This window comes from Ischnura elegans, chromosome 6, assembly GCF_921293095.1.
Source record: "Ischnura elegans chromosome 6, ioIscEleg1.1, whole genome shotgun sequence".
In the NCBI taxonomy this organism is placed as follows: domain Eukaryota; kingdom Metazoa; phylum Arthropoda; class Insecta; order Odonata; family Coenagrionidae; genus Ischnura; species Ischnura elegans.
The window spans coordinates 54203388-54214200 of NC_060251.1; the positions used below are offsets into that span (position 1 = coordinate 54203388).

The following is a 10813-nucleotide window of genomic DNA, read 5'->3' on the forward strand; positions in this document are numbered from 1 at the left end:
ATGCAGCAAAGACATACATTGGTATACATCAATAGATTAATCGCCAGACATATTAGGTGTTCCATTCACGGAAAAAGGAAACTCACCTATGTAATCAAATAACTCTCCACCAGGGCAGTATTCTATAACCATAAATATATAGTTATCTGTTTCCAGAGCTTGAAATAACCGAGATATGTGCTGGTGATCTAATATTTTCATGACAGCCACCTCAGTTATAAACCTGGGTAAATCTTCCTGAAATGTCCAAGCGAACTAAAATATTAAAACGGCTAACCCAAATGTATGATATATCGCGGAATAATGAATATATTATCACAAACTCTTATTAAATACGAATAACAAGCAATCATGGACTCACCCCAAATTTTCTTTTGTCGATTATCTTAATTGCTACCTTTTCGTCAGTTAGAACGTGAGTTGCTAACTTAACTTTGGCAAAACCGCCCCTTCCGATAGTTTCGTGCATTTCATAATGCTCTTCGAGCATTGAAAATTCATCAGGAATCATTGCACACTGATTTTGCTGGAATTTTCAAAATCAAAACAACGCCAGTGGCTGGCGAAAATATGGATTCAAATCACACTAATGTGAAACGAATTTTCGACGAATAAAGTGACCAAATCAAAAGAGCTGGTAAATGCATCCACATTCATGACACCAAATCGAACATTTTAACTAAAATATAATCAATACGGTATAAGAATGACACTTTCCTGATGAGTCAACCACAGTTACTCCGAAATGTTCAAATGATGATACTACTTGAAAGAACCAATGAAATTGCACGTCTCAAAAGTGGGAAAACAAATGCGCAACCGACACCGTGCGATCCTTGGGTGGCGTAAATAAACAAATTCTCCAATCATAAAGCGTTTTCGGGAGAATGATCATTCACTCCGCCAATTCAAATAGACACTGTGTGAACAGTTACTTCACTTGCTTTCATTCAATTAGTATTTGACGTTTCACGCCAATAAACGTCATTGATTTCCATAAAAAAATTCTTTTTATGGACTAATAATCCTGATTCCAATTCATGCAGTCGTGAGAAAGGAGTTAAATTCATTATAAATTCATCAAATTAACACTGCAAACTAGGGAAAATGCCCGGGGAGAAGTGTTTCACGAAGTGGCTTCGAGAATTTATCATTAACCCTTTCATCCACTAATGACCCAAGGAAGATCTCAAGCAACAGCTCTTACAGATAAGAACCTCTACCGTGAAAAACCGTGTCACTTAATCATAACAAAGCTCTAGAATAGGTCCCCATTGATAATAATTTTGGCATCATTCTGATACAATATCTCAAGTAAACATGATGGTACATTATTACGTCTCCTTTCCTCATGGAGTGGCACATCAGTTGATTAATGAATTAATACTGTTAACTCTCGCAACCAACAACACATCATTCGAAGCAAATAATCTTGAGAAGCACCTTGGGATCAAGCTAGCCTTCGAGAACAACCAAAATTTCAAAGACTATGATGTGCAAGGTGCTAAGATTGTTATTCTTGGCAGGTATAAAGAAACCTGAAAGTCTTGAGCAGCAGAGCAAAAGATTTCATACAAGCAGTGGCACAGCGAGGGGGTGAGTTTGGGGGATAACCCCACCCCCCCCCCCCCCCAGAGCTCAGAGAAATATTTTTAGTTTAATCCATTTTACTTAATTGGATAAGTATTTATACTTATAGAATAGCGTTAGGATTAATCAAATATCACACATTAAGCTGTAAAACTCGCCATTTTGAAACATTATTCTTATTTTTTTTCTGGAGGAGGGCCCCCGTAACTCCTGCTTACCCGCAGGTATGCCATACCCCCACACCCATAAGTATTAGTTGTGCCTAAAACGCCCCTAGCCTTAATTCTTAGCTGTGCCCCTGCATACAAGGATGTATTAATTATTAATCCTTTCATCCAATTATGACCTATGGAAATTTATCTCAAGTGGAGCCAATAACATGTGGAACCTCAATAGTAATTATCTTTGGGAATAAAGAAATAAAACTTTTAAGGTTCACTATTATTTTAACATGGGCACGACCCAGGTTTCGTAACGTGGTTACATCTTCAGGTGCACCTGTCCTGAAAGTCTTGAGCAGCAGAGCAAAAGATTTCATACAAGCAGTGGCACAATAAAGAAAAATAAAACTTTATAAGGTTCACTATCATTTTAACATGGGGACGACCCAGGTTTCGTAACGTGGTTACATCTTCAGGACAGGTGCACCTGAAGATGTAACCACGTTACGAAACCTGGGTCGTCCCCATGTTAAAATGATGGTGAACCTTACAAAGTTTTATTTTTCTTTATTTCCAGCATGGAGAGGTTTCACAAAGTAAAGCCTGAAGTCATCAGTTGTAATTACCTTTCTTCAAAATGCTACATCAATGTTCTTCCATGTTGATTCCATCACACTTAATTTTCAACCATTTACCACTGATTCACCAAATTAACCAAAGTGTTCAATAGCCCTTCTACTGTGCTCTGGTAGGTTATACCATAGAGTAAGTATATACTCTATGGTTATACCTATTGTAAGTGAAAAGAAGGAAGGGAAGTTGCATTTTGCAGCCCACCTCCTGACAAGAGGATGAATCAGGCAGACTTCATAACAAGAGATGGCTCACAAGAAGAAAAGGATGTTGTTCTATAAATATTATCCCACAAGCTCTCCATAAACATTATCCCATGTGGGATAATGTTTATGGAGGCTTCCGTGGAGTGGTACAGCTATGTTTCCAGGATGTCATCTGTGCCGATTCATCTTCTTGATGACAGTTTCACCGGTGCTGCTCCAAGTGTCTTTAGGTTTGAAGTGTTGGATGCAGGTTTTTGCCCATCTTGCATAGGCCTTGGTTTTGGCCAGATGCATCGTGATTGGTCGGTTTATGGAAGTCTCTTCCAGTTCTCCGTGTTAAAATTAAAAGTTTCAGGTATTTTGATAGCCACTTGTATAAGTTGGGGATAGAAATGGTTCTCTCTAGCAATGAATCTAGTACTTTCAAAGGGATAATTTCAAACTTCTTTCACTTCAAATCTAAAGATGCCTGCTGCAACACCAGCGAAATTCATCACAAAGATGTATCGACGCAGAGAACCTGCAGACCTAGCTGCACCATAAGCCATAGTTTAGAACAAATATATATTTTGTTAGAGGTTGAAAATAATTCATCCATTATCAATGACCACTTCTTCCCCTCCATTCCCCACTTCTCAACCTCCCACAGATTCTCCAAAACAAATCCTCCCAACCAGTGGTATAACTAGGAATATACTTTGGGGGGATGGGATGGTGTGGAGTGGCGACCCACCCAGGCCATCCCATCCCGAGAAAATTTTTGAAAAATGACATGCCTGGAAATAAATTTCACATAATTTTGACACTAAAGATTTAACTTTAAGTAGATACAGTTATTACATGTTAAAACTAGATAGTATTTTCAAATATTTTTTTATTTCTCTAATGCATTAGGGGCAGGATCTATCTCCTCATCCCCCCCATAGTTATGCCACTACTCTCAACAATGGTCATCTAGTCTTCCTCTCCCCATCCCCTTTCCTTCCCAGCTCAAGCACAAATTCTCATCCTTCCCCCACCCTTCAACTCTTAGTCCCTTCCACCCTCACTTCCAGTAAGACCACAGAAGACTGGATGGTTTAACCCTTCTACTACTCGCTGGTTGTGCAAAAACTGCCACAGCTTACTTTACTACATATTTCATGACTGCGGCTGTTTCAACGGCTATCGTATCATAATTACCATCCCATAACCCATTTATGATTCATAGCTCTAAATATATCTTAAGCAAAGGGTAAAAATCTGGATACAATTGCTAAAATTAAATACTTAAAATAATTTTTAAACTGATATCTTGCAAATTCCAGAAAATAGCCTTAGCAGTCTTCACATATCCCACCTGAAATGGGCTGGCAGCAGTGGCGGATCCAGGATAGGGACAAGGGGGCGGGGCTAAGTGGGGGTTAAAATTCCAGCAGTAGTGGGGGTCGGAAAAAGATTACCATTCTATACCCAAGGAGGGGCTATAGCCCCCTTAACACCCCCCACCATAGATCCGCCACTGCCTGGCAGTAAAAGTGTTAATATATATTCAGGTGTTTGACATGTTCAGACCTGATGATATGGGTGTACTCAGCGAGGGGCAGGGGGGCAGCTGCACCCCCTTAGAAGCAAAAATCGCAAAATTCTTTAAGCAAAATCAGTACCACTTAATAGGGTGGTTTCCTAATATTTTTCTATTGCCTAAATCGAAATATTATTACTCCTGGAGTACGTATTTCACGCTTTTAGATTTTTACATGACGATATCTATTTTTAGCGTTAAAATTTTCATGCGCGCAAAAACACGACGGCTAATTATGAATGCTGGGAAATTGCTATGTTCCGTCATTCTGGTTCCCGCTGTCGGTGTGTGGACCATGGGGCGAGGCACGACGCAGGATGCTAGCAGGTAGCACTCGGCTTAAATAAGGATTATTAATACCCTATCAAACGAAGAAAACTTTCCGACCATAGATAATTTTAATAGGTGATTATTAAGACATGTTTCCCTGAGCTCTGTGCCTCATGGATGCATTGGTAATCTCAGACAATGTAAAACTCCTGACTACTCGTATAGAAACTAGGTCCCTGTGACGTCACGTGGAGTGGCATCGCATTGCCGCCAAACTGGCCTTTTTCAAATGAGGTTAAAATTGACCATTAACATTCGTCTAAACCGGTATTTCTAAAGCCAAATAATTTGTATATTATGAATACACTAATGGTGGGTAACGAATCACAATCAATGCCTTTCGTTTTCTTTGATGAATGAAACTACCCTATTGATTTTATATTTATTTAGATTTTAAAGCTATAACGGCTTCAGGATAACAGAGTAAATATGCAAAACATATGCATGTAAATATCTAAATCTACAACGTGGGAAATTAGATACTTCCACTAATGACAAAAATAAAAACAAATACCTCAATTTGATTTAAAAATCATTTTTAATTGCTTCACATACAATAGGGGAGGGTGGGGCACAGTGAAACATGGGGCAGGGTGAAACAATTCAAATTTCCCTCCTCCTGACAATTCTATGAATTAGTGCTCTCTGTGTTATATTAAGGAACTAACACCACAACAGCTGCTGCAGTCTCATGGCTTGTGCTCTTCTAGTCTCCTGTTGATGGATCAAAACCTATTTTAAGGTGAGAAAAGTAAATAATTCCAAAGAATTATTTCACACTGACAAACTTTTCCTTTTCATGGGAAATCTTAACTTATCATTGTATTTACTGTTACCATTTCTTAAGTTTTGGAGACCACCAAACATATTTCTATATCTTCATTTGTTTTCATGCAGTAAGTTTATTTATTCAAGATGGCCTGGTGGGGCACACTGAAACAAGATAAATGGGGCACAGTGAAACATGTTTCACTGTGCCCCATGTCTCATTTAGGAAGAACTATTTGACTTGAAATATGCAGTGTGGATTACTATAGTAATTATTATTGTTATTCTGATGGAATTTCATTATTTTCAGAATAAAGATTCCAAAAATGAGGAATAGAATAAGAAAGAGCCATATTGGATCCTTCACAGATGGTGAAATGCGCGCTGCAGTTCATCTTGTTCTGCATGAAAACTATTCAATCAGGAAAGCAGCCAAAGAATGTAATGTCAATTATGTAACACTCAGTCGGTATGTTTATTTGTTTTTTGCATGTGAACATCTTGTAACATTGAAAGTTTTCTGAAAATTTTTTTAAATTTCAAATAAACAGTAAACGTAAACTGACATTCAAATTTTCCAAATAATAATTTTGAAAAGATTCTTTTCAGGTATGTGAGTAAGCAAAAAAAGGCTAGTGATGAAGGGACTGGTGAACATGTTCGCATGACACCAAAATATCAATCCAGATTGATTTTTACAGCTGAACAAGAAAAGTGCTTGGCTGACTATTTGATAACATGCTCAAAACTCTGTTATGGTCAGTCGACTCGTAACACTCGAGAGCTAGCTTATGAAATGGCAGTGGTGAACTCTATACAAGTGCCAAAAAACTGGCATGATGACTCTGCTGCAGGTTTAGACTGGCTACGATTGTTCTTGAAGCGAAATCCAAATTTAAGCATTCGGCAGCCTGAAAACTGTTCTCTTTCTCGTTGCACATCATTTAATGCACACACAGTGAAAACATTTTTTGACAATCTTGGTGCAGCCTTAAGACGTTCAGAATGTTTTGGTGATGGTTCCAGAATATGGAATCTAGATGAAACTGGTACCTCAACAGTCGTAAATAAGTCTGCCAAGGTGATTGCAGAAAAGGGATCCAAAGGGGTAAATAATGTAACAGCAGGTGAAAGGGGAACTCTAGTTACTACATGCTGTTTTGTGAGTGCATCCGGAAACACCATACCCCCTGCATTTGTTTTCCCAAGGGTCAAGTTCAGTGATCATATGTTGATCAATGCCCCTCCTGGCTCTCTTGGACTGACATCGAAAAGTGGTTGGATGACAGCAGAAATATTTCCTGAAGTTATTAAGCACTTCATCAAACATACAAAAACAAGTAAAGAAGACCCTACACTGCTAATAATGGATAATCACCAAAGCCATATTAGTATACAAGTAATAGATTTGGCAAAAGAGTATGGCATAATGATTGTGACTCTTCCACCTCATTGCAGTGCCAAATTACAGCCCTTGGATGTTTCCTGTTATGCTCCATTTAAGACCTATTATGCCGCAGCAGTTGATTCCTGGAACAAAAGCAATCCAGGTAAAGCTCTTTCCATCTACCATATTGCAGGATGCGTCAATTTTGCCCATCAAAAGGCTATGACTCCAGCTACTATTATTAATGGATTCAAAAAAACTGGAATATATCCATATAATAGGCACATTTTCACCGAGGCAGATTTCTTGAGTAGTTCTGTAACAGACCAGCCTTCTCCTGAAACTGAAGAGTGTGACTTATTGAGCCAAGAATTAAGAGCAACTGCAAGTACTTCCAGTTTAAACAATGGTCAAGGTGAAGATAAAAGAACTTTTCAAAGTCCTGCTCAGTTCAAGGGCTATCCTAAAGCCGCTCCAAGGAAAAATTCAACCAGGAAAAGAGAACCAGGCAAAAGTATGATCATAACAGACACACCAGAAAAAATCCGTATGATGGAAAAGAAAAATACAGCTATAGGAAAAAAAACTTCTGAGGCAACTAAATCATGCAGAAGTTTATTTAATGCCAATGTTGCCATTGATAACTGTGAGGGGCCCCATCAAAATTCAGACACCACGTCAGAGGGAGGACTTTCAAACCCCTTGGAAGGTAATGAGGATATTTTAGAAGGTTTTGGAAATAAAGTAGGTACAGTAAAAGTTGGTGATTATGTTTTGATTGAGTTTTCATCGAAGAAAAAATTCTACTATGTAGGTAGAATAATTAAAGAAGCAAGAAAACACAATGGCGCTGAAGTTACATATTTACGAAAAAGTTCCAAAGTGCCAAATTCATTTTTTTTCCCACATATTGAAGATATAGCATCTGTCAGCATGAAAGACATTAAATTAGTTTTACCACCTCCTTCTTATCGCAAAGGAACTGCAAGAATGAAAAGGTTTATTTCATTTAAAATTTCATTTGCCAATTTAGATGTTCGTTAAGCTTCTAATTATCACTGACTAAGGTGCAGTTTGTTTCATGTTTTTTAATCCATTACTGTATTCATGCATTGTGAGTTTCATTCTAGTGAAAATATTGCCAAAGGTAAAAATAAATGGTATTATAAAATCTGAAAAAATGTGTTTCACTGTGCCCCATAAGTAAAAAAGGCCCTGTTTCACTGTGCCCCACACATGGGGCACAGTGAAACAATTGACATATCACTACAAAAATTGATGTAAATCCATTGCTTTTTTAAATAATTCCATTTTTTAAAGTAGGAATAGTGAAGAAAATGACAAGCACCATTTATATATTTTCATTGTTATTTTATTTTCAAAAGCAATGTTTTTATAGGCAAAATAATAATTTTTGTTTCACTGTGCCCCACCCTCCCCTACTTGAATATTGTCACAAAATATAGTAGTTATTTTAACAAAAACTATATGCATTACATGGCAGTAGCAGTCTCAAGAGAGAGGAATATATTTTCTTTCAACATTGGAATTCAATTTAAATTCAGCATTGCGTCTTCCAACATAACATTCAAATGTTAACATTGTATAAGATGGTGCCAACATAATATTAATAAAAAATAACACCAATGCAACAGAAATTTCGGAGACTGAAAAATGTGGGCAGTAAACCATTAGATTACTTGTTGTCATAACACAAAATGTCATTTGCTAAGCAAATGCACGTATGAAACTTCACTTTTATTGAAATGATTCTTCAGGTTTCTTTATTAATTGAGGCTATGGCTAAAAATGTGGAGAGATATTTAGTTCATTTTATACCTAGAATAAAATAGCATGATGTATGATGGTATCAGAATCAATATCAGATATACCTGGTATTTGTCCATCCTTATGTAGCATTGCTTGACAAGGATAAATGATTACTCATTCTTACTCTCAAAATCCTAAGTATTTGGTATCATAAGGATAAATGATAACACCAAAGCATTGAAAAATACTAAGTATGTAAAAGCGACAAAAAAGTTAGGATGTATACTACTGCACACCCTATATTTTGATTTGAAAATTATTTCACTAATACATATTTATAAATCCTAAAGTAGGGTTGTGCACTGCATTTATTATTTGCCTTTTAATAACAAATGATAAAAGACAATTATTTCCATTTTCTATGCATTTAAATTTATTTAAAGCTACCAAATTGCCTGGGGGCAAAAACAGCAAACTTTGAAACGGCAACTCATTCGAGAGTCTTGACTTAAAAATTTTTTTCTCCATGTTCATTGAACCATTGTATTCTTATAAATAAAATAATTGGTTTTCCGATAGAAAGATACTTCAAACCATGACTTAAAGCCAACACTTTGGTTTATTTTATCAGTGGTGCACATCCCTAGTACCTCACTAAGTTACTTGAATCTATACCCTATGTTAAGTCAAAAATAATACACCCATAAGTACTTCTACTTAACTGCAATACAATGCCAAAAGCTACAAAAACTTGGTGCATACCTACATCAAAATGAAAGGTAAAACAGAATACTCTAGTTGTGGATATTACAAAATCCATGTAGATAACAAAAAATAGGAATGTAACAAAAAATACTATAAAATTTTTGATGAAAGATTTGATTTCAAAATCAAAAATAATCATTTGTGCAATTGATCACAGAATAAATTAATACATTAAGACCCATACAATTCTCAATTAAATGACTTTTAAATCTGGCCCTTACAGCACTTGGCAAGAAAAAAAAACTCTTTAGTCACTTAACTTTCCAGGCTAAGAATTCCATTAGTAAATACAGTTCAATTGCAATACAATATTTAACACTGTTCAACAGATTTTCATAAATTCATGTACAATCATATGAGGTGATTAGTATTCCTATGGGACTAAAATAATGTTATAATGTATTTGTGATCTACATTTCCATGGGTCTGCTCATAATACATATTAGTATGTATTTTGTTTTATTGTGCTGTATGCATGTGGCGTACCTACTTTGGTGTGCTAATGTATGTACTATTTTATTCCTTTTTTTCTGTGCTGTACCTTGTTGCTTATTGGGAGAATTAAAGATGTTCACTATATACATACCCAGGGCCGGAACTAGAAGTTTTGTCAAAACCCCTCCACCCCCTAATCCACCTCTCTACCCCTACCACTAAAATGTGATACCTCCATATGCTATTTTTTGAGATGTGGTAGTATAAATTACACACTGCATGTTTACTGGTAACACATTTTATTAATATCACTGTTTAATAATTTATGATTTAATAGTTATTGTTAAATAATATAATTAGAAAAATTAAAAAACTTTTTAAATTAACTCTTTACATTTTGCCACCCCCTGAAATCTTCTGGCCACGGCATATTCCCCCATTCTCTGTCCTAGTTTGGGGCCATTGTAGGGCCTAGATTGTACGCAACAATCTTATTCCCGAGGTGAGAAGTTCGCCTGAACCTTCCGAATACTAACAACTAAAAAATAACAATTGAATTCCTTAATTCTTAACTCTACTTTTTAAAAGATGAATTGCTTAGTTAATTAATAAAATGTCGCATTATGGGTTGTGAAGTGGATGATGCACAAACCTTCCACATAGTCACTGCATGGGGATTTATTGTACAAAAAATCATTATGAAGGCATCCTACTTTACAATTAGGTACACATACACACTCAAAGGTGGATTAGGGTTTTATTTCTGAGTGGGGCACAAGGGTCTGACATGCAAACAATCTTCTCATACTTGAGATTAAAAAAAAGTTACAACAATTACTAAACGAAATATTCTATTTTAATACTTATGTTATTAATATGAAATTAAATGATTTAGGCTCCTTAATACACCAAACAAAACGAATGCAATGACATCCATATTAAAAACTTTGTCAATTTTTTAAGCATCTGGAGTGGGGGGGGTCCATGGTCCATCCCTAAATCTGCCTATGCACATACTGATTTCAAGAAGGTCAACACCTTTTGGGTTGTGGTTTGTATTTAGCTCCTAGCAAAACTAATACAATAGCCATATACATACTTAGATATTACCGATATGGCTTTCATCATCGTAAAATTAAACATCCTTACCTAATACTTCAAATTAATTCATATTGTACCTAGGTACAACAGCATAGAGCTGACG

The 10813-nt window shown here is 36.3% G+C and overlaps 2 protein-coding genes across 3 annotated transcripts in view; one reads left to right on the forward strand and one right to left on the reverse strand.

The window, feature by feature from the left end:
• LOC124160703 (maternal embryonic leucine zipper kinase-like) overlaps window positions 1-753 on the reverse strand; it is a 49665-nt gene extending 48912 nt beyond the window's left edge. The window contains exons 1-2 of the mRNA XM_046536685.1: window positions 362-753; window positions 87-237 (exon numbers count right to left, since the gene is read on the reverse strand). Coding sequence (XP_046392641.1) covers window positions 87-237; window positions 362-511 — 301 coding nt within the window. The 5' untranslated portion in view covers window positions 512-753. The remainder of the gene's footprint in view (window positions 1-86; window positions 238-361) is intronic.
• Window positions 754-5048: 4295 nt separating this feature from the next.
• On the forward strand, window positions 5049-7802 carry LOC124160704. 2 transcript variants are annotated; one of them, XM_046536686.1, is made up of 3 exons: window positions 5049-5226; window positions 5563-5721; window positions 5862-7802. In XM_046536686.1, exons 2-3 carry the CDS (start codon window positions 5579-5581, stop codon window positions 7681-7683), a joined length of 1965 nt encoding a protein of 654 aa, XP_046392642.1. In that variant the 5' UTR covers window positions 5049-5226; window positions 5563-5578; the 3' UTR covers window positions 7684-7802. The 2 variants fall into 2 exon arrangements, with proteins under 2 accessions (XP_046392642.1, XP_046392644.1); XM_046536688.1 differs by lacking the exon at window positions 5049-5226 and having other exon boundaries at window positions 5631-5721; window positions 5851-7802.
• The last annotated feature ends 3011 nt before the right edge of the window (window positions 7803-10813 follow it).